A 24,919-nucleotide genomic window follows, 5' to 3' on the forward strand; every position below is an offset into this window, starting at 1 on the left:
CATAATGATACAAAAATAACTCAAAGGTTTCCAATGTTCAGACTGTATTTGGAACTCAGAGCAAACTATTTTTTTTAATGTTTAAGATAGGGAAATATAAATACTGACATGTTTGAGAACATTAGATGTAATAATGGTATTGGAATTTTATTTATTTCAGAGTCTTTATCTTTTAGAGATACACATGGATATATTTACATGTGAAATAATCTGATGTCTAGTATTTGGTTCAAAATAATCTGGGTAAGTGGGAAGGTAAATAAAGCAAGATTGGCCACATATTGATAATTGTTAAAGCAGGATAATGGTTACCTGGGGCTCACTTTACCATATCTCTATGTTTATTTATGTCTAATTATCCACAGTAGAAGTGTTTTTTTTAAACAAAAGCTACGTGCATATAGCTGATTTTGCTGTACAGCAGAAAGTAACAACATTGTGAAGCAATTATACTCCAATAAAACTTTTTAATAAAAAAAAGCTAAATGACCATAAGCATGAAAATGTCTACTACAGATAAGAATATTCAACATTGTAATGATCTTGAGTCTCCACAAATTTATAATATGTGTATTGAACATATTTATGATACATATGTCTTCTCTAGTGGCTCAGATGGTAACGAGTCTACTTGCAATGTGGGAGACCCAGGTTTGATACCTGGGTGGGGAAGATCCCCTGGAGAAGGGAATGGCAACCCACTGCAGTATTCTTGCCTGGAAAATCCCACGGACAGAGGAGCCTGGTGGGCCCCCATCCTTGGGGTCACAAAGAGTCGGACAAGACTGAGCAACTCATTCACTCACTCACTCACTTATGATATATATACTAATTCAATATAAATATCAATTTAAATAAACTGACAGAAGTTTTCAGAAAGCTTGATAAACTGATTTTTAAAACTCATGTGGAAAAGTTAACAGGCACAAAACATTAAGACAACTTCGATAAGGAAGAATAAACATAAGAGTGATCTACCCTGTTAGACATCAAAACATATTCAAAGCTATTTTAATTAAAACCCTGTGTTATTGAAGGGGCAATAGGAAAGAGAACGCATTAGTGAACTCAGAAACTCACCCATGGGTAAACGGGAATTCTCATCTGGGTGAGAGTTAGACAACAGTAGATCATGGATGAGTTGTGTTAAAAACAATAAAGCAGTTTTTCCTAGGAAATCATGGAGGAAACCCGGAATTCAGGAACTTACTCCTAATCTCTTCATAACTAAAATTTTCCATCTGAAAGTTGCTGTTTTTAGATAAATTGAATAATCAAAATGATGAGAGTTTAAAGAGTAAACTTGTACTCATGTTATTTTGCTGAGTTTGTTCTATTGATCCCTTTTGCTGGGGGCTCTTTTTTGTTGATTTACTGTACCCACTTTGTCTCCAAAACCATAGTGAGAGAGCTGGAGGTGGCACACTTACTTAGATTTTAAATGAAACTGAAATGAAAGTTCACTTCCTCATTGTGGACGCCTCATGTGACAAGTTCCAATTTCTTTTTAAAGTCACTTTAGCTGAAGTCTCACTGCTGCCTTTGAAAACTTTGGAGAGAGCCCACCGTCAACATTCTTAGTCTGGGAGGACCTGCTTGTTCTATCACGTATGTACGGTCTGTCCTTTTTCTCCTACTTGGTCCTTAAACCTTTCACTGGTGTTTTTAGCTTGCTCTGCCTGCCAGGTTTTACATCGTTTCTTTCAGGAAGTAAACTAAACAATCATTGTTGCTCAATTTGCCTCTTATTTTTTTGACTAAAAAGAATCCATTTTTGAAAAGCTTAATGTCGGCTTGACATAACACATAGCTTTCTTTGGACTATAATTTGAAGATTTATATGGTTAAAAATACAGCTGTTTTGAATTAAAAAGAAGTGGAAAAGAAAGTAGAATCCAGTTTGAGGTAGTTAGTCACTGAACAGTCGCTTTGTATTAAATATAGAAGTGATGTTTTCAAAAGTAGTTAACACTTCTTTTGAAGCAGATATTTTGATTTTTAGGGATAAAAAGGTAAAATGATCCAAGGATGTGAAAGTAGTACATAGGAGTTGTCTTTTAACTACCTCTGAAGGTTGTGGATATTTGAATAGACCAGTTAAGAAGAGCTTGTGTATTAAATAATTATCAGGATAAACTGATTTTTCAAAGGTTTGCCTTCTTCTTAAATATTATTAATATTTTGGAACAGAGAAAAGAGGATTTCCCGTGGATTAGATTTGTTGTCAAATCCTGTAAAGTCCCTGCTTCTCTCATCTCCACATCCTCCCAAATTCGGATGTAAATTTGGTTTACCAGATATCAGGAAATTTTTTGAAAATCAAAATGGTATTTAGAATTGGAAGTGGCATTTCAGACAAAGATCTGCAGTTACTCCCTGTCAGTATATAATCCAAAAAGTTTCCTGCATGATTCTGATTTGTAACATTCTGTCTCTTTGACAGGCTCTGCATTGCTTCTTGTTGAGAAAAAAGTATGGTCACATTAGGTGCAGCTAATATTGAGTCTTCCTGTGTCATCTTTCCTTTAACAGAATGAACTGGCTGGTGTGGGCACTCCTGCTGTGCTCCTCTGCAGTGGCACAAGTGCACAGAGACCCCACTCTGGATCATCACTGGGATCTCTGGAAGAAAACCTATGGGAAACAATACAAAGAAAAGGTAGATTGACTGCCGTTTGAGCAATTTGCTTTTACTCAAGTACCCTACCTGTTCTTTTAAAAAAAATATTTGTTTGACTGCACCAGACTTTGGGGCTTCCCAGGTGGCTCAGATGGTAAAGAATGCACCTACAAAGCAGAAGACCTGGGTTCAATCCCTGGGTTAGGAAGATTCCCTTGGAGAAGGGAATGGCAACTCATTCCAGTATTCTTGCCTGGAAAATTCCACGGAAGTATAGGAGCCTGGCAGGCTACAGTTAATGGGGTCACAAAGAGTCGGACACAACTGAATGACTATCACCAGGCCTTACTTGCAGAATGCGAACTTAGTTGCGGCATATGTGATCTAGTTCTCTAACTAGGGATCGAACTCTGCACCCTGACCCTGCGCTGGGAGCATGGAATCTTCACCACTGGACCACCAGGGAAGTACCCCCCCCCCCCCTACATATTTTGACAAGCAGTGTCTTCAGTAAATGTTACACACTCATTTTCTTACCAGATTCTCTTCTTGGCCCTAGAATTTCATCAAGAAACAAAAATTTCCTGTTTTTAGGGCACTTATATTCTGAAAGGAGAGATAGGAAAGAAGCAAATAAATAAGCATATATATAATGGAGATGCGTTTGAGCAAACTCAGGGAGATAGTGAAGGACAGGGAAGCCTGGCGTGCTGCCGTACGTGGGATCACACAGAGCTGGACATGACTTAGCCACTGAACAACAATATGATGCAAACAGTGGAACAAAATAAAGCAAGACCTAGGGGGTTGGAGGAGGGTCTTCGGTGAAGGCTGTGAGGGGTTGGGAGTGATTATCTTCCACATGTGACAGTATGGTCAGGGAAGGCCTCACATGGGAAGGTACCAGGCCAAGAGGGAAAGAGTGCACGTTTGAGGAACAAAAAGACCTGTCCTCAGTCCCTGGCACAGAGAAGCACTGGCAGATGTTTTTTCTTGACTCTCACTTCCCACTTTGTACTTTTGTTTTTATTTCTAAACATACTTCTTGATTGAGTTTAATACTTAACCCTGGTGCTTCAAATAACTAAGTCCTAAAACTATGATGTTCTAGTCACTAAGTCATATCTGACTCTTGCGACCTGCCAGGGTCCTCTGTCCATGGGATTCTCCAGGCAAGAATACTGGAGTGGGTTGCCGTTTCGTTCTCCATCTAAAACTATAATATATGAATTTGTAAGCAAAGATTATAGATAAATTTATTTATTTGATGTGATTTTTATATAAAAATGCCCTGAGTTGTTTTCTTAGTAGTGATGAATTTCACCCTCACCCATTCCCCTTTATGGGTGAGGGTGAAAATTTCAGGCCTCTAATTTCCATGTTAACCAAAGTTAGATGTGCAATTAGCACCACTATCTGGTTAAATGAATGTTATCTTACTTTTTAATGATTCTAGTCCATTAGGAGGAGTGCAAGAGACTTTTGATTAGTACCCCACTATTAAAATCTATCTCACAGTTCTCCTCTTTTTTTTTCCTTTCCTATACTTCATTAGATTTGTCTTTATTTTATTTTTCACTCTAGTGGTTTGGCAGTATATCTGTATATGTCTTTTACTAGGATAACAGTAAAGTCTTGCTTGAAGGCAGAGGGACTGCTTAGACTTACTACCTAGACTTACTTACTACCTAGAACCAGCACTTAGGCCTGGGTTCTAACACTCAATGAAATTAGACAGAAAAGAGTTGTTGCTGACTGCTCACTGGGCTGTGGCTTGTTGTAAACTATGGCCTTATGGGTGGAGGTGAGGGTCAGCAATTCTAAGAGGCACCATGTATATTGCATTCTATGTAAATTAAGCTCCTGGAGGCCAAGAAAATCAGTAGCCTGAATATGAATTTATGCTGGATAAAATTAAGATAATAGGACCAAAGGTATTCTTTAAAGTATGAATAATGGAATGACATCTACATGAATGAAAAAGAAATTGTGAAATGCATTAGAAATCCAATTAGAAACCTCAGAAATGAAAAAATAGAGTCATTAAAATAAGAACTCAACAAAAGCGATGAACTCCAAACTGGAAAGAGCTGGATAGAATCAGATCTGGAAGATAGTACTGAGGCATTCACCAAGAAGGCAGCACACAAAAATAAAATGGAAAAACTATGAAAATGCAGGTAAAAGAGATGAAAGAAAGTTTGAGGCTCCAAATACATCTGATGGAATGATGATGCAGAAGCAATATTTGAAGGGATACTGGTTGAGAATTTTCCAGATATGGAAAAAAGAATGTTCCTGAATCCTCTAGTCGAAAGTGCTTTCCAGTCAAAAATACTACACAGAGGAAAATAAAGAAACCCATACCCACAAACATGTAGTGAAGCTGCAAAATATCAAAGAGAAAAAGAAAATCATATAAGTTACTGAAGTTAGAAACATTACAACAATTAGACTGACAACAGACCTCTAATCTACAATAATAGATACTAGAAGGCAATTCAGAAATACCTTCAAATAACTGAAGAAAAACAGCTATAAATTTATAATCAGACTAAACTATTTTTCAAGAGTGAGGGTAGGGACTTCCCTGGTAGTCCGGTGGCTAAGACTCCCTGCTCCCAATGCAGGGGGCTCCGGTTCAGTCCCTGCTCAGGGATCCCACATGCCACATGCCACATCCCACATGCCACAACTAAAGTTCCCGCATGCTCTAACAAAGATCCTGCAGGATTTTTTCTAAGACCTAAGACAGAGTGCAGCTAAATAAATAAATAATTATATATATATATATATTTTTAAAAAGATGTTTTAAAAGGCCTATAATGATTAAGTGAGTTTACCACTTACAAAGAATATACTTCCAACAAATTGCAATTTCTAAAAAAAACCTTTCTAGCATATTGAGGAAGTTCATTGTACATATCTAAAATGATATTAATCACCAAGAGAACAATTAAGAGGAAGAGTTAAGATTGGTGTGCAGTTTTTCCCAGTTACGCTTATTTATTCATATCCATTTATTTGCATGCTCCCAGACAGATCCACATTTAATGGAATGCTTCATAATACGTATATTTTCATTATTGAACACATTTGTGCAGGATTCAGTATAATGATGTTTCTTTTTATTTTAGAATGAGGAAGTAGCACGGCGTCTCATCTGGGAAAAGAATCTAAAAACTGTTACGCTTCACAATCTGGAGCATTCAATGGGAATGCATTCATATGAGCTAGGCATGAACCACCTAGGAGACATGGTAGGTAAATTATAAATAATCCTACATTCATCTTTGGGTAGACTGGATTTCTGTCTCCCCAAAGGCAATTTGAAGGTAAACAACAAAGGAGTGTTTTATATGTATATGAACATAAAATTAGAAAATAGAATTTAGGGACATAAGAATTTGCAGATTCCTTATTGATTTACACTGTGACCACTTTCCTTAATAAATCCCTCTTTAGGGGAATATTTTAAACTCACAGACCACAGTTAATTTTACTTTTATTAATTTTAGAAAATATTGCCTAAAGACTACTCACAACATTTTAGAATACGTTACCATACTTATGTAAATCTAAACTGATAATGTAATATGGTCCACCTGCTTTCTTAATGGGGGAGTGTGGGTATTAATATAAAGTAACCTTTCATTAGTTATTAGATTCTGCTCTATCTTACAAAAAATTTTCACTGTGGCCAAAATTAAGAATAATAGTACCCTTTGGAAGGGAACACCCTAAGTGGATTAAATGCAGGAATCTTTTACAGTTCTTTCTCATAAGCAAAATCAGTTTAGTCCACTTTTTAGAGAACCCTTCTTATAAAATTCTGCCTTGCTTTGAAAGAAAAATATGCCTCTCTGTAACTTTTAGTTTTTTATCTTTTCTTCTTCTCCTTCCCAATGTCTGACTGGGATGCTAACGGCAAAGTGTAGGACTAAAGAGACCTGGATAATTCACCTACCAGATAGTTATCTATGTTAGTCACAACTCCACTGGTTTTTCTCAGTTGTTAAATATATTCATAGTTGTAATTTTCAAGATATTGACCATAAGGATATAAGTGAAAGGACATATGTGTATATCTCTGTAGACCAGTGAAGAAGTGATATCTTTGATGAGTTCCTTGAGAGTTCCCAGCCAATGGCCAAGAAATGTCACTTACAAGTCAGACCCTAATCAGAAATTGCCTGATTCTATGGACTGGAGAGAGAAGGGGTGTGTTACTGAAGTGAAATACCAGGTGAGTATTATCATCTTAGGCCTCTGTACCTCAGGTAGAGGTCTCTCTTCCTTAAATACTTAGTCTAGCTGTATCATTCAGCAGTGAATCTTATAGTCCCTTTTAGGTTACTTTCTAAATATGTTTGCTATTCTTATCTTCCCACCTACACTGTGACCTTCTGAAGGGCCTGGACCACATATCATACTTTTCTTATTTCCCATAGTGCTGAGAATACCAACAGTTAGCATCATATTTGACTAAGCAAAAAACTGTAAACTTAGCAAATAGGTCTTTAAGAAAGACTTTTAGTGTTCATACTATCCATCAACTGCACTGGACCCTCCACCAGTCAGTTATTTGAGAAATAGTATCATATGTGTGAGAAAATTTCAATCAAAAAGTTTATTCCTCCATCTCACTTAGGAATTTCAGGATTGATAGAGAGGAAATAACTAAAGCTAAATGTGACCTGTAAGTTGTACCCATCAAGTTAGTTCTTGACTAAGGCTTACATTGCTAAGAAATATGGGCTTTATAAATGTGTTCCTATATTTTTATATTTCCTTTAATTTTCTTGTAAAAAAAAAAAAGCTACAAAAATCCTAAATTAATTAGGGATAACTAAGGATAAAAGGCTTCTTAGGTGGCGGTGCTAGTGGTAAAGAACCTGCCTGCCATTGCAGGAGACACAAGAGACGCGGGTTCAATCCCTAGGTTGTAAAGATCCCCTGGAGATGAGCATGGCAATCTACTTCAGTATTCTTGCCTGGAGAATCCCATGGACAGAGGAGCCTTGCAGGCTCCAGTCCATAGGGTTGCAAAGAGTCAGACATGACTGAAGCAACTTAGCACGCAAGGATAAAACATATATATCACCTTGGAGGTCAGGATAAGGGAGAAGAATCAATGTCCTTCGAAGCTGCCCCAAGCCTGTGACCAAAGAAAAATATAAAAATTAAGAAACGAATGATACTGCTAATCTCGTAATTCTTTTCCATCTAGATATTTGTCTTTCAACTAGTTTTGAGTTTCTCAGTGGAATTCTGTTAAAGTTTGAGAAGACCCTATAACTACCCATCTAAGTGTTCACTATAAATATTAATAATTTAATGAGCTCCTTCTCTGAGTGCTTGCATTTCAATGGGTGATTTTACTTTAACCAAAAGCAGACTGAACTTGCTTCCTTCCAATAGGCAGCCAAGTGAAATGAGAGGAGGAGGGAGTGCAGTTATGATGTGGCTCGGACCCCTCTGCACCTTTTTAAACTAAAGCAGCTTTGTGTTTTTCTATTTATGCTTCCCAGTAAAATAACTTATGATCAAAAAATTCTAAAGCTAAAAATGTCCAAAAAATGCTAGTCTTATCTTTCAGGCAACATTTGGCAGGAGGAAGGGTGTTTTAGGTCAAGGAATCATCCTAGTTCCTCTCAAAAATCCCTTTCCTGTTGGCATCTATCTCCCCTATTATGGGGTGAAAACAGCTGGTATTTGGTACATTCTCAGTAAATACTGTTTCTTAACATATTTGAATATGGCAATTATGCCATGAAGTCAGCCATTCATAAATATTCATTAAAGTTAGACTTGTTCGGAGAACAATCATTGCCATGGTCTAAGGGGAGGGGAAATGGTAGAGGGGGAGCTCTTCCTGAACTGATGCAAGTGCTGACATGTTGGGAGTTGCCCAGTTTGCATTATGGAAGCCATCCTTGCTAACTATGATTGCCCTTGTGATTTTGTCTCTGTTGTAGGGTGCTTGTGGTTCTTGCTGGGCTTTCAGTGCTGTGGGAGCCCTGGAAGCACAAGTGAAGCTGAAAACAGGAAAGCTGGTGTCTCTGAGTGCACAGAACCTGGTGGATTGCTCAACTGCAAAATATAGGAATAAAGGCTGCAATGGAGGCTTCATGACAGAGGCTTTCCAATATATCATTGACAACAATGGCATCGATTCAGAAGCTTCCTATCCCTACAAAGCCATGGTGTGCCTGCAAGTTAACTTTTTGTACTGCCCCTTATAAGGAGGGATAACCTTATGTTATCCCTCCAACTCACTGTACTAAACTTATCACCAAGCCAAGTGCTTGAGAAGCAGTGCTGCGTGGTGTGTGTGTGTGTGTGTGTGTGTGTGTGTGTGTGTGTGTGTGAAACAGAGAGAGAGAAGGAGAACAAAACTCAATCAAGAATTCTTAAATTCTTAAGAGTTCTCTTTCTTATGCAGCAGCCTTCTTAATTTATCAGTGGCACAATAATTTAAAACAAGCAGGTGGAGTTCATGCTTAAAAATGAATTTTCAGCAAACCTTCCTTAAAATTCTTTGTATATCTGCCTGGTATTTAAACTTTTTTGTCTTGCAAACTCCTGTGCTCAACCTTATTCTCAGATCATCAACCACACAATTCTTCTACCTTACTAAAGAGTTAAATAATGCTCTCCTCCTCCTCCAAGTCTCACCACACGTTTTGTTAAATGATAGGACAGAAAATTTAAAAAAGATAAAAATATCACTCAAACCCTCCTGCCTTAACCACTATTATTTTGGTTTATTTCTTTCAAGTTCTTTTTCCTATAAGGCATTTTTTAAAACCTAGTTATATACACAACAAACATGAATTTGCAACTTTCCCTTTCTCACTTGAGATATGGTATTTTTAAACCAATATTTGGGCTTCCCTTGTGGCTTAGAGGTAAAGAATCTGCCTGTCAATGCAGGAGACATGGGTTCAGGAAGATCCCCTGGAGGAGGGAAAGGCAACCCACTCCAGTATTCTTGCCTGGGAAATCCCGTGGACAGAGGAGCCTGGCTACCTATAGTCCATGGGGTCACAAAAGAGTCAGCCACGACTTAGCAACTGAACAATCAAACCAATATTTAATCTTCAGATCATCTTGCAGGCATTATACCATCAAAAAGATTTTAAAGCTCTAGTCTAGTCTTAATGTAGTGTTTCCCTAACAATCCACCTAGAGTCTGAGAGACTTTACCCTGGCACCTTTTGTACACATGAAGATGTTCACAATTTAAAGCAATAGAAGAGTTCTATATTTCCTCTGTTAGTGGTGAAACGTAGAGCTATTAGGATTTGGAAGATTTAATATTTCTTTTTTTAAAAATAAGAAAGAGCCTTAGATACTTGAAAGGATGAATGAGAAAAGAAAACATATTTGCAATCCAGACTTAGGATACTGTCAATTTATAAAGGAAGTTGAAGTCCACTTCTTTTTCTGACTTATCCTTTCCCCACAGGATGGAAGGTGCCAGTATGATGTAAAAAATCGAGCTGCCACATGTTCAAGGTATATTGAACTTCCCTTCGGCAGCGAAGAGGCCTTAAAAGAAGCCGTGGCCAATAAAGGACCTGTGTCTGTTGGTATAGACGCGAGCCATTCTTCTTTCTTCCTCTACAAAACTGGTAAAAACCTAGACACATTACCCTCATGCTTTATACTGCCCTCTCACTGGAGGAAAGAATGTCCTCCTTCCCCATCACTCTGCCTCTGAAAGCTTAGATTAGGTTAAATGGAATCCTCCATCTCATTTCACTTCATACATGTATTTTTACACCCAGTTCTCATTAGTGAAGTAAGACTTGAAAAAATTTACTAAGACTGCATGCCAGGTTCGATGCTAAATTCTTTCTACACACTATCTCATTTAATCTCCATGTGTGCTTGTTGCTCAGTCGTGTCCAACTCTGCGATCCCATGAACTATAGCCTGCCAGACTCCTCTGTCCTTGGAATTTTCCAGGCCAGAATGCTGGAGTAAGGTGCCATTTCCTCCAACAGGGGATCTTCCTGACCCAGGGATCAAACTTATATCTCTTGCGTCTCCTGCATTGGCAGGCAGATTCTTTACCACTAGTACCACTTGGGAAGCCCCTTAATCTTTATAATAACCCTATTTTACAGATGAAAAAAAACATGTCTTAGGTTAACCTACCTAAAGTCATACAGTCTGCAGGTGGTCAGCTGGGATGAGAAACCGTGCTGCCTGAGTCCAGAGCCTGAGCGCCTAGCCTCCGGGTCCACAGTGGGGTGTAGGTGCAGCGCAGCAGAGTACCTGGAGGCCGCCCACTAAGCACAGAACATCATGCTAAACAGACTAGAAGGTTATCATCTTGTTTTAAAGCCTCACCTTAAAGATCATTTCATTCAGCAAAGGATGAAGATGCATAACAATTTAGGAATATATACAAAGAAATACAACAATATAAATTAAAAAAAAATTAGGGATCTTCCCCAGTGGTCCAGTGGTTAAGAATCTTCCTTGCCATGCAGAAGACATGGGTTTGAGACCTGGCGGGGGAATTAAGATCACACATGCTGTGAAGCAACTATGCCCGTGCACCACAATTAGAGAGTCTGCGCACCCCAACAAAAGATCCCATGGGCTACAACTGGGACACAGCACAGCCAAATAGATAATTTTTGTTTAAGTGGAAAAGGTGGCAGTTCATCAAAGGAGCTTTCTGAGGGAACTGTGATTAACTTGATGCCAAACTTTGTGAAACCAAAAAGCAAACAATAGAAAAACCCAGTTGTGACAAGTATGACATGGATGGCAAAGAATCATGCAGCCTAAGTAGTTTACATGAGAGTATGTGTCCCTCACATACGTCCAAACAGGCTAATCAGATAGTGGCACACACCACTTGCTCTTTTTCCTTACCGTGTGTTGTTCTCAGGTGTCTACTATGACCCCTCCTGTACTCAGAATGTGAACCATGGTGTACTCGTGGTTGGCTATGGCAACCTTGACGGGAAGGACTACTGGCTTGTGAAAAACAGGTAATGTGCTCATACTTTCATGTATATTTAATGAAAATTGGTATCTGGACACAGGCGCTTCTCTGTATCTTAATTTCTCCAAATTTCATATGTCCAGGGAACCTAGTGCCCTCCCCACCATTTGGTTCCTTCTCAGAACTTCCCATCTCACTCAAAGGCAACACAACACAACATAGTTACCCCGTTAGATACTATGAATTTGTCTTAGATCCTCCAGAACTAATCAAGCAATAAGTCAGATTAGTTTTATGTCATGTCTGTTCTTGATCCTGCTCCCTCTCCACTTCTATTTATTGCTCTAGTTCAGACATCTCTTGCCTGGACTATCCCTGTAGCTTTCTAGCTGGTCTCCTTTATTTAAAAAACTTTTTTTTTTAATTAAAAATTATTTTGTATAATTTTTAGAAGTTACTTTCCATTTATAGTTTTTACAAACTATCAGCTACCTTCCCCAGTTGGGGTAATACATCCTTGAGTCTGTCTTACACCCACTAGTTAGTACCACCCACTCCCCCGCACCCCCACAGGAAGCCACTGCTTTGTTCTCAGTATCTGTGAATCTTCTTCTTTTATGTTATACTCATTTGTTTACTGTATTTTTTTAGATTACACATATAAGTGATATCATATAGTATTTATTTTTCTCTGTCTAACTCATTTCATTCAGCATAATGTCCTCCAAGTCTACCCATGTTGCTGCAAATGATAAAATTTCATTCTTTTTTGTGGTTAAGTAGTATTCCGTTAAATGGACTTCCCTGGTGGCTCAGATGGTAAAGCGTCTGTCTACAATGCGGGAGACCTAAGTTTGATCCCTGGGTCAGGAAGATCCCCTGGAAAAGGAAATGGCAATCCACTCCAGTACTATTGCCTGGAAAATCCCATGGATGGAGGAGCCTGGTAGGCTACAGTCCATGGGGTCGCAAAGAGTCGGACACATATATTCTTGATTGCTGAGTTGCTTCAGTCGTGTCCCACTCCTTGAGACCCTATGGACTGTAGCCTGCCCAGCTTCTCTGTCCATGGAATTCTCCAGGCAAGAAAAGTGGAGTGGGTTACCATTTCCTCCTCCAAGGGATCTTTCCAACCCATGGATCAAACCCACATCTCTTTGGTCTCCTGCATTGGCAAGACAGGTTATTTACTACTAGCACCACATGGGAATCATCTGTTGATGGGCATTTAGGTGGTTTCCATGTCTTGGCAACTGAAAATATGCTGCTATGAATATTGGTGTGCATGTATCTTTTTGAATTAGTGTTTTTGCTTTTTCAGGATTTATACCCAGGTCTCCTTTACTCTTAAATCTGTCCTTTATACTACTTTCAATCTGGTTTGTCTAGACTATAAGTTTAGAATTTTATCTCCTAGAACCAGTCAGTGTGAGATGAGTGTTCCTGAGTAGAAAAGACAAGTCACCTATGTTTGGTCCCTACCTGTCTGTCAGACTCAGTTCCTGGCACTTTGTCTCACACTTTTCATTCTCGGTTATTGAAGCATACACAGTTACAGTTCCTATCCATATCATTTTATCTTCAATGTCTTCATATCTTGCTTGTTTTGGTCCCTCTGCCTGGAACATCCCTTTTCCTCACTTGGTTTATTCCTTCTTTTCCTTCAAAACCAGCTTAGTCATTATCTATACCGAAAAGTTTTCCCTAAATCCTTGGGCTTGGCAAAATGTCTTTTTTTTTTCCTATGCAAATAAAATGTCCTTTGCATTCTAGAGTATTTTACACAATATATGTAAATTGTTCATTCACCTAACTATCACCCAAGTATTCTGTATATGCCTCTGGGGCAGAGATTATGTTGTGTCTTTGAATCCTTAGCACAGTATGTGGCACCCAACAGCCCCTCAATACATGCATTAGCAGTCTTCTCCAACACCACAGTTTAAAAGCATAAATTCTTTAGCGCTCAGCTTTCTTTATGGTCCAACTTTCACATCCATACATGACTACTGGAAAAACCATGGCTTTGACTAGACAGACCTTTGTTGGCAAAGTAATATCTCTGCTTTTTAATATGCTGTCTAAGTTTGTCATCGTTTTTCTTTCAAGGAGCAAGTGTCTTTTAATTTCATGGCTGCAATCACCATCTGCACTGATTTTGGAGCCCCCCAAAATAAAGTCTGACACTGTTTCCATTGTTTCCCCATCTATTTGCCATGAAGTAATGGGACCAGATGCCATTATCTTAGTTTTTTGAATGTTGAGTTTTAAGCCAGATTTTTCACTCTCCTCTTTCCCTTTCATCAAGAGGCTCTTTAGTTCCTCTTCACTATCTACCATAAGGGTGGTGTCATCTGCATATCTGAGGTTATTGATATTTCTCCTGGCAATCATGATTCCAACTTGTGCTTCATCCAGCCCAGCATTTTGCATGATGTACTCTGCATTTAAATTAAATAATTCTACCCCTAGCAGCCCTGAGATCTTTATGGAAAATACATAGTCTATAAATCATAAATAAACAAAAAGGTACTGTTCTACCTTTTCCACCTTGTGGCTCACAAAGAAGATGGTAGTCTTTGGATGGCCCTTTGGGAAACAGTTGAAGTGATTAATGTCTTGGTTCATTTAAAACCTATTCACAGCACTAATCAGCTTGGGTCCAAACCAGTGATAGCTTTTTAAAATGGAGCAATACTTTAGCTTCTATATATCTTATTTACTCCCTACAGTAGGTATGCTAAATTCTCTTCTCTACTGAAGTTTCTTTTCGAAGATCATACATCTTTTAGAGTTTTAATTCAAAAGCTCTTCTCAGCACTTGCTAATTTAATAAGCATTTACTAGGCATCTTACAATGAGATAGACAGTATCTAGGCCATGGAAATACAAAAATTAGTAAGAAGTTATCCTATTCTGTAAGGATAGGCTGTAGGGGCTCACAGCCCACTCAAGAATTAGAACAACAAAATACAATACATCATGATATAATATGTCTAGATTTTAGAATAAGCTTGAAGGAAAATTATTCTCTATTTTTAGTAATACATTACCATTTTCAGATTATCAAAGCCTTGGTATCATCTTGTGCTTTTCCTTCTCTCCCTAAACCCACACAGCCCTGTCCTTCAAGCCTCTGATCACACTTTATATGGGTTTTCTCTTTTCCTTTGCTAATGACATTATCTAATTCAGATTCAATTCTCACTCAGCTGTGGAAATATCTTCTTAAAATATGTATCATCTAAACCTATGGTCAAAATTCTAAATAGTCTACCATTTTCATCAAAGTAAAGTCTAAACTTCTGGCCATTCAAGGGTCTCTACTAAGTGCCTTCAAACATAGCCTTCTAGACGTTTCTTCCACTATATTTTCATGTACCTATACTCACACTTTGGCCACAGTGAACCACTTTCTCATCATTCCCTAAATGTAGAGACACTTAGCTATTTCTAATTTGTTACCTATGCCATTTCATCTTTCTGAAATGCCCTTAAAGCCCATTGCTATCTATAGAAACCCCACTGTCTGTGGTCAAATGGGCACCCTCCTACATTCTGGTGGAAGGATTGTAAAATTTTTACAATCCTTCTTGAAAGCAATTTGATAATATGAATCAAGAACTTTCTAACTGTTCGTATTCTTCATCCAATTATTTCCATTTCTTGGAATGTATATGAAGAAAATAATCCTGAATTTTGGGAAAACTTCATACCTGATTTGTATGTATGTATGTAAATGTAGCACTTTTTTCTTTAATAATGAAAACTAGTATGCAGCCAGAAATACCTAAAAATAGGTAGTATTAGATAAATTATGATATAATCAGCCCATGTATTAGAAATTATATTTATTGAGATCATTATCAATAACTGAATACAATACTTGGAATATGTGTTTAAGTGGAAAAATACATTTAATAAATACAATATTTATATTCAGTATAAGTATAAAGTTTATAGCTCATTTCTCTAGATAAAGAAAAAAAGTCTTTCAAAGAGAAAAATATATATATAGCTCATTTCTCTGATATATATTATACTAAAGGACCAGAAAGAATTATACCAAATGTTAATGATGGTTGTCTTGGGGACTTCCCTGGCAGTCCAGTGAGTCAAGACCCCATGCTTCCCCTACAGGGGATGTTGGTTTCAACCCTGGTCAGGGAACTAAGATCCCACATGCCATGCACAGCCAAGAAAAAAACTGGGATCCCAAATGCCTTGTGGCACAGCAAAAAATGAAAAGGTTGTCTTTGTCTCCCTTTATGTATTTTTGAAATCACCTTTAACAAACCACTTATTATTTTTAAAATTAAAAAAAAATTATTAAAATTTTATTTATTCTTCAAAACCTACCCTGAGTGCTATCTTCTCCATACCCAATTCATTAACTCAGAATTGTTTCTCTAACTTCTAAACTCTAGCAATGCTTTATGAATTCTATTATAGCATTTAGCAAATTGTAGCTTCTGTTATAGCTATTTCTAAAAATCATGCTCCATTCACTAAAATATAAACTCCTTAGTGGTAGAATAGTCTCTTGCTCCTGTTTACATCTTCACTGCATACATTGATTCAACAAACATATATTGAGCACCTACCATGCAGCAAGTATAGTGTTAGACAATGAAAAATACAGCCTTTCTCTATCATCCTTCAAGATTTTTTTTTTTGGGAGGGGGGGCTTCCCTGATAGTTCAGTTGGTAAAGAATCCCCCTGCATTGCAGGAGACATCAGTTCGATTCCTGGATTGGGAAGAGTCCCCTGGAGAAGAGAAAGGCTATCCACTCCAATATTCTGGCCTGGAAAATTCCATGGACTCTAGAGTCAATGGGGTTGCAAAGAGTCAGACATGACTGAGTGACTTTAAAAAATTTAAAAAAAAAAATCCTTCAAGATACTCATGTCTAAAACGTAGAGTCAAGGAAACAGGCAGATACAGGTGACCATCCCAATAGAATGTAATAAATGCTAAGATGGGGGTATGCATCCATTGCAGTGGAAGCACAAAACAGTACCTGGCCTAGCCTGGGGAGTCTGGGAAGGCCTTTTAGCCAGATTATTTGACTGAATCTTGAAGGAGGAGAAAGAAATAGCCAGATGAAGAAGGGTAATCAGAACAGAGGAAGGTAAATGTGCCAAAGTCCAGAACTGAGAGAAAGTAAATGAGTTGAGAGAACTGCAGCCTGTTAGAAAGAGATGTGAGATAGGAAGGGAAAAAGTTATGAACAACCACAATTGCTGGCCCAACAAAGACAGATTGGACATAATCATGAATTCCAGGCTCCACAGAGGTTTACTCAAACAAAGCCCTCTTAATATCATCAAACTTGTTCTTAATGCTCTCCTGAAAGGTTAGATTCTATGTGACTTCCAATGATACCAAGTTAACCTTCAGTAAAACAATGTGCGGTCTTTCTCTAATTGGCCTCTTGGTTTTTTTTATTTTCCTTTTGTTTCTACTTAATCTTTTTGGTATGTATATAACACTGTTCTATGTCCCTGAATTTTTCTCCCTTTCTGGATATGAGTATTTAGCTCCTTTTTATAATACAGTGTAGCATAATAACGGAGAAGGCAATGGCACCCCACTCCAATACTGTTGCCTGGAAAATCCCATGGACGGAGGAGCCTGGAAGGCTACAGTCCATGGGGTTGCTAAGAGTTGGACACGACTGAGTGACTTCACTTTCACTTTTCACTTTCATGCATTGGAGAAGGAAATGGCAACCCACTCCAGTGTTCTTGCCTGGAGAACCCCAGGGATGGGGGAGCCTGGTAGGCTGCCATCTATGGGGTCGCACAGAGTCGGACACGACTGAAGCGACTTAGCAGTAGCAGCAGCAGCATAGCATAATAAATAAAAGCATTAACTTTGAAGTCAGGGAGATCTTACTTAGAATCCTAGCTCCTTTACTGTCTGTGTGACCTTAGGCAGGTTATTTAACATCTTATTTAATATCTTGAATAAATTTCAGTTTTCCCATTTGTAAAATGGGAATAATAGTCTCAAGATTACTATAAGGATTAAACAAGATAATGTATGTAAAACATTTATCACATAGTATCTGGCACAGATTATGTATAATAAATCATAGTTATTATTTTTTATTATTCCTCCTTTAAATTTCTATTAAGAGAATATGATCTGATATAGAAAACTATGCCCTCAGCAATATCCCAATGTAAATGCAGTTATGAGTTTTACAGAATGCTTTCATAATGTCTAGCAATATACATAAATGACTTAATACCAAAACATACTTGAGTAAAAATTATTTTATGGGAGCCAAAATAATGCAAAATACCTGATTATAAACCCTCTGATGGTTTGACTGAATCCAGGAATAAAACTAGAGCATATAAGTGAAGAATGATGAACTACATATTTCTTCAGGGACATCTCCCTAAATATTAGGCACTGGAGATTTTTGAGGTTAAACTACTTAAGAAGATCCTTAGTTATTTGGATAGTCTATGTTGCCAATAATGGGCAGATCTATAAATTTAGAAAGCTAGCTGAACTAGAGATACAACTGCTATGGACTTAGAAAAATTTAGGAGCCTGACAAGGACACATTTGGTCAGACTGCCCTCAAAATGGACCAAGATTGTCTTTGCAAAAAAAAGGGAGGAGTTTTATTTAATATGCAGATCAATGAGAAATGGAGGCTCCACAGTTATAGGGGCATAAGACAACTTTGACCTGAGGCAGAAATTAAAGGTATTAACTATGTGCCCAATAGATCTTTAAACTGTGAAGTAGAGTAGGAGGAAAGCCAGAAGAATGCAGTCCTCTGGAAGTTAAATTAAGTGTTTCAGAATGGAGAGAGAAATTGTACATCAAACATTAAGAGGGCAGGTAAGATGAGACTTGAAAACTGTTTAATGAGGCAAGATGGAGGTGAGTGGCAATCTGGGCAAGAGAGATTTCAGTGAAGTGGTGTAATAAATACCTGTCTTGAGTTATAAATCAATAAGCAACATTAGACCTCAGTTCCCCATCTCTCTCAGCTCACTCCTTAGATGATCTCATTTAGTCTCATGGTTTTAAACATCATGTACGTGCTGAGGACTCTTACCTTTATAACTTGAGTGTTAGACTCCATGTCTAACTGTCTACCATTTGACCTCTCCACCTGTGTGTCTCTAGGCCTCTTTAATTTAACACGTTCAAAATAGAACTCTTGACTCCCTGCTGCTGCTGCTGCTAAGTCGCTTCAGTCATGTCCGACTCTGTGCGACCCCATAGACGGCAGCCCACCAGGCTCCCCCGTCCCTGGGATTCTCCAGGCAAGAACACTGGAGTGGGTTGCCATTTCCTTCTCCAATGTATGAAAGTGAAAGATGAAAGTGAAGTCGCTCAGTCGTGTCCGACTCTTTGTGACCCCATGGACTGCAGCCCACCAGGCTCCTCCGTCCATGGGATTTTCCAGGCAAATTTCCTCCATCTTGGTAAATGCCAACAGCATTTACTCCAGACCAAAACATTAGAGCCATCTTCTCTTTCTTCATATGATATCCTACATCTAATCTGTCAGCAAATCCTGTCATTTCTACCATCACTAAATTACCCCAAATGTTATTACTTCTCAGTACCTCTACTGTTACCACTCTAGTTCAAGCCACTGTGCATCTCTCTTGGTCTATTGCAATAATCTCCCAACTGATAGTCACTTTCCCTCTCTTTTGCCTATAGTCAATCGTCTACATAGTAGCCAGAATGATCTTTTTTAAATCAAAAAACAAATTTTATTACTCTTCTACTCTAACCCCTCTCATGGCTTCCTTTACACTCAGAATAAAACCCATGATAAGTAAAGCATGACATTTTCTGGTCTCAACCTGCCTCTCCAACCACCTCTCCAACTCCTTTCTCCTCTCTCACTCAGCTTTGGGTACATTAGACTTGTTGCTGTTTCTCAGACATACCAAGATTATTCCCAGCTCTTTCCCCAGGTCTTTGCATCACTTGTACCTTCACTTTACTTAGGTCTTTGCTCAAATATTTCCTCAGATAAGCATCCTCTGACTATATTATCTAAAATGTAGCCCTGGGGAATTCCACGGCAGCCCAGTGGTTAGGACTCGGTGCTTTCACTGCTTGTCGATGTTTGATACCTAGCCAGGGAACTAAGGTCCTGCAAGCTATATGGCACAGCCAAAGAATAAAATAAAATATAGCCATGACTCCCAACACTCTGCATCCCCTTACCATTTATTTTTATTTATACCGAAAGAAGGTGACAGTTTTAGTTGCTCAGTCATGTCTAACTCTTTGGAACCCTATGGACTATAGCCCACCAGGCTTCTCTGTTGATGGAATTCTCTAGGCAAGAATACTGGAGGAGGTAGCCATTCCCTTCTCCAGGTTCTTTATAGTACTTATATTACATATTTCTTTGGTTATTGTATGTTTGCCCTGTAGAATGTATATAGGCTTTAAAAAGACTTTGTCTACCTTGTTTACCTCCATAATCCTAATGCCTAGAGTAGTGTCTGGCACAGCCTAGAAAGTTCAAAGCTGTAATTTGTTAGAAAGGAAATCAGCATGTATTTTAGAAGGAATTTCTGATAAGTTAGTGTCTATAGTATGCAGGGAGAAAGTAGAGGGACCAAACACCCTGTTTTGTTACCAACTAAGACGTTTCCCAGGCCACAAGACTTTATTATTTTTTAAGTGCTATTTCTTTATTATTACTTATTTATTTTATTTTTGGCTGTGCTGGGTCTTCGTTGCTTTACACGGGCTCTCTCTACTTGCAGTGAGCAGGGGCTACTCTTGCTTGCGGTGTGCAGGGTTCTCACTGAGGTGGCTTCTCGTGTGGAGCACAGCCTCTAGGGCACCTGAGCTTCAGTATTGCAGCACACAGGCTTAGTTGCTGTGCAGCATGTGGAATATTCCAAGACTAGGGATCAAACCCATGACCCTGCATTGGTCAGTGGATTCTTATCCACTGCACCACCAGGGAAGTCCATAGGATTTTATTTTTAAAACCAGGACAATCCTAGGCAAAATGGAACTGTTAGTCACCCTAGGAAAAGCACTACATATTTTTAAAGGGGATGGACTCCCCTTTGAGTCCAATCAGATGGACTTATACTTGGATAAAAACAAAAATAGCCATCTCTACTTGTCGAGCATTTACTACAGACACTGTGCAAGCACTTTAAATACATTTTCTCATTTAATTTCTAAGGTAACTATGAGATAGGCATTTTATCCCCATAACACAGAATAGGAAGCTCCTGATACTGAGAGAATTAAGAAACTTTCCCAAAGTTGAACAGTTTGAGTGAAAGGTCTATAGAGTTAATAAAAGTAAACAACTTGGTAAAGACTGGAATGAACATTTGGAACTGATCTTGCATAGTTCTGAAGACAAAAATTTGTCCTCAAATATTTATCTAGCTTGAGGTTTTTAATCAGTTGTATTTTTAAAAGCAGAGTTAGCAATACTCAGCCAAAAAGAGGTCTGGGATGTTCTACAAAGTTGGGCCAGTTGACCTTCTCTGGGACTGGGACTGAATTGAATTGGATATTGAATGGGGTCTGGGACTGCTCGATCTCACTAAGTTCATATTACTAGTCATAAGAGCCTCCACTCAACTTTCGTTACCAGAACTTAAGTCTAAACTCAGTTTATCTAAAATTTTTACCTATTTTTTAGGCAGTAAAAAGATCCTGGATGTTCTGGTTTGAATTTCATTCCCTATACTACCTCACTCACAGGAAGAACGTAGAAAAAAGGATAGTTTAAAAGTTAGTGTAGGCTTTGGCATAAAAGCCTAGATTTGAACCCTTGCTTTGCAGTTAACCACCTGCATGACTTTGGGCAAGCCACTTTACCTCTGCCTGTATTTTTCTTTAGTAAAAAGAAGATAATACCTACCTCACAGGATGATGATTAAATGAGATAATATATGTTAAGCTACTTAGCACAGAGTAAGTGCTGAATAAGTGGTGGCTATTGATACTAGTAATAGCTTAGCCTTAGTTTATTATGGCTTTTGCTTATCAAACTGGATACTGAAAAACCTGCATCCATTGATGAGAGGTGACAGTGGAGTTTGGATTTTATTCTCAAGGTATTAGGGAGTCATTCAAGAATTTTAAACGGGAATGGCAATAAATGAAAGGAATCAAAAAAGGAGCCCAGTGAGTTAGTTCTCTGGAGGTCCAGTGGTTAGGACTTGGTGTTTTCACTGCAGGGCCCTGGTTGAATCCATGATCAGAGAACTAAGATCCTCCAAGCCATGTGTATGATGTGGGTGCTCAGTCGCTTAGACATGTCCAACTCTTTGGGACCATTTGGACTGTAGCCCTCCAGGCTCCTCTGTCCATGGGATTTCACAGGCAAGAATACTGGAGTGGGTTGCCATTTCCTACTCCAGAGGATCTTCCTGACCCAGGGATCAAACCTTTGTCTCCTGCATCTTCTGCTTTGGCAGGCAGATTCTTTACCACTGAGCCACCAGAGAAGCCTGTGGTGAGGCAAAAAAAAAAAAAAAAAGCCCATAAGAGAGTTTAAGAAAGAGTGATCAGAGAGAGAAGAGAACATCAGGATACAGTAGTATTTTAAAGCCAAGAGGAAAGTGAGGTGAGACTAGTGAAAGTGAAAATCACAGTTGTGTCCTACTCTTTGTGACCCCATAGACGATACAGTCCATGGAGTTCTCCAGGCCAGAATAGTGGAGTGGGTAGCCTTTCCCTTCTCCAGGGGTTCTTCCCAACCCAGGAATCGAACCCAGGTCTGCATTGCAGGCGGATTCTGTACCAGCTGAGCCACAAGGGAAGCCTGAGGTGAGAGTAGACAGCTGTGTTAAATGGTACGAGAGAGAAATAACACCTGAAGGTTGTCCAGTGAATGGCTGATACATAGAACATTTAAGGCCTATTGAAGAACACCTACTTTAAATTATGCCACTTGTCTTTTTCCAATAAGCCAGCATGTCTTAGTTTCTCCACTGCAGGCAAAAATACAACCTTCCTTTGAGTCCTGAGCAAAAATTCGCAACAACTTCTCTTTGGCTAGGGAGTTAAACAAGTTCCTCAGTCTGCTGTTCAATGATCTGTACAACGTGGCCCCAAACCAACCTTCTATCTTCTTTTCCCACTGGTTTCCTAAAGACATTTAATTTTCCTTCCAACTGAATTTCTTGCTGCTCTTTAAATAAAATCACAGTATTCTATGCTTTTATTTGTATGCTAGTTATAGTACAGTTCATACAGAGTACGAATCCTGCCTCATAATTATCTGTATAATTATATAATTATAAAATCTCAGAATAATAAAGAACCCTCACAAGTCATTTCTCTTGCAAGGATTTTGTCCATTTTTTCACTAGTATATGAAAAAGGGAGAAAAAAGTATTTTGGTGAATCTTTCATAAATCTAAATTTATTTGATTCAAAGGACTATCCTTACATTAGAGATTATGTCCCCTTAAGTTTTGTTTTTGGTGTTAAAATTTCCTGTCTTTTACAATATGATGGTGATAATAAAGAGTTTTTCTTTTTAATGTCTAGTACTTGCTAATTTAAAAACTGGTAACTTTATGTCAATCTGCAAAAGTTTTTGAAATTCTTAAAGTCAGTGAAATGTTAAAGTCATGAACCTTTGATCTCCTCTAACCCTTATCTGACCCAGAAATTCACCCTCTAGCAACATTTCTAACAAGTTATGTAAACCTCTGATTGAACATTTCCAGTGCCAGGGAGCTCATCTCCTCCCAAGGTAGCATATTCCATTTTTTTTTACAGCTTTAACTGTGAAAAAGTCCGAGCTCCACTTCAAAAACATGTTTGAGAGCTGCTCTTTTAGAAAACCCCTGTCCTATGCCTTTTCCCTAGTGATCTCTCAAAATATTTCTACATGACACTCTGAAGAAATTGAAGTTTGATAGGAAATCATCGCCTGTGATCCTATTATACAAAAATACTTCAAGATTGGGGCCTTGGAAAATATAATAAAACTCATTCTCTGCAGAAGCAGGAGGATTTATAGGTTTGTGATGAAACATATTATTTTCCTAGGTATTAAATTAGGTATTAATCTGTTCATCAATATTACATTAAAACCTATCAAACCATCCTTTGAAAATTGCCTGAAAGCACTGGGGAAATTATTATATATTATGTTGTTCTACTTTTGCTTTATAGGTTCTCTTATATAATCACTTTAGGAGAAAACCAATCTAAGATTGAAAATTGATAATGCGATTTGATTATATTCGTTTGTAATTTTGTGTTACTTCTTTTTCTAAAGCTGGGGCCTCCACTTTGGTGACCAAGGATATATACGGATGGCAAGAAATAGTGGAAATCACTGTGGGATTGCTAGTTATCCTTCTTACCCAGAAATCTAGAGGACTTCTTTGTTTTATAACAATTCAAGAAAAAAGAACCTCTTTCTCACAATTTAATTTTACCTGCTGTAACAGTAGAAATAAGTATGATATGATCAATATATATTTACTGTACTAACAGAAAATATAGTTTGATTCATCTACTTTTTTTAGCTTTGCAGATCTTGGGGAAAAGTTTGCTAAGTAAATTAATAATGTACAATAGATATAACTGTATGAAAGTTAGTCAGCTGAGACCATCTGTCATGTTTATCACTCTCTTATTTGTCCTTTTAAGTTCCCTAATATGCTGTTGAAACTTGATGGCATATAGATGCTTAATAAATATATATCTTTTCAACTCTGTATCATTACCACATACAATTCTCTTTTACTCTTAAGTAACTATTATAATCTGTTATAAGAATATAAATTGTAATATGCTGGTGATGTGCTATGGCAACTTTATGGAAGAAACTATTAGGTTATTAATGTCCTGAGATTGTATCTTTGCACATAAAAGGATTCAATAAATATTTTAAAATCAGTGATGTCAAAGAAGACAAATGCTAAGGAGACAATCTATTTTCAAGCACTTTGTAAGAATTATTTTATTGATCAACAATAAATATACTAATTCAAATTATTTTTACCTAGTTATTAGCAATTTGGCCAGTACCTTTTGGGGGCAAAAAGTCAACCTGAATAAATAAACAAACTGCATTTCTTTAAAATAATGCATTGTTCATATTTTATCTAATTCAGAGTGATATTCCTCACACCTGCTGTAGATTAAGAGACAGTTCCTGAAGAGGTAGCAGGAACTTTAAATTGTCTAAGTTTATGTCTATGACATGAAAAATGGATGGGATGATGTCATCAGTATATCATAAACTGAACTTAAACTAATTTCACTATCTTTGGTTCCCTTGTCACTTTAAAAAACAAGAATTGCTCACTATAAAAAAACATGGTAGTA

The 24,919-nt window shown here is 37.9% G+C and overlaps 1 protein-coding gene across 2 annotated transcripts; it reads left to right on the forward strand.

Moving 5' to 3' along the window:
* The first annotated feature begins 1,483 nt into the window (after positions 1-1,483).
* On the forward strand, positions 1,484-24,586 carry CTSS (cathepsin S). 2 transcript variants are annotated; one of them, XM_006058128.3, is made up of 8 exons: positions 1,484-1,608; positions 2,533-2,659; positions 5,758-5,880; positions 6,717-6,866; positions 8,599-8,826; positions 10,092-10,257; positions 11,532-11,634; positions 23,862-24,586. In XM_006058128.3, exons 2-8 carry the CDS (start codon positions 2,534-2,536, stop codon positions 23,959-23,961), a joined length of 996 nt encoding a protein of 331 aa, XP_006058190.2. In that variant the 5' UTR covers positions 1,484-1,608; position 2,533; the 3' UTR covers positions 23,962-24,586. The 2 variants fall into 2 exon arrangements, with proteins under 2 accessions (XP_006058190.2, XP_044800335.1); XM_044944400.1 differs by having other exon boundaries at positions 1,516-1,617.
* The last annotated feature ends 333 nt before the right edge of the window (positions 24,587-24,919 follow it).

This window comes from Bubalus bubalis, chromosome 6 (genome assembly GCF_019923935.1).
Source record: "Bubalus bubalis isolate 160015118507 breed Murrah chromosome 6, NDDB_SH_1, whole genome shotgun sequence".
Lineage (NCBI taxonomy): Eukaryota > Metazoa > Chordata > Mammalia > Artiodactyla > Bovidae > Bubalus > Bubalus bubalis.

Excerpts from the sequence above, each read along its gene's own strand:
- CTSS (XM_006058128.3), top strand. The coding sequence starts at position 2,534 with ATGAACTGGCTGGTGTGGGCACTCCTGCTGTGCTCCTCTGCAGTGGCA. Across the intron at positions 5,881-6,716 it reads TGAACCACCTAGGAGACATG|ACCAGTGAAGAAGTGATATC; the intron begins GTAGGTAAATTA and ends ATATCTCTGTAG. Across the intron at positions 11,635-23,861 it reads TACTGGCTTGTGAAAAACAG|CTGGGGCCTCCACTTTGGTG; the intron begins GTAATGTGCTCA and ends CTTTTTCTAAAG.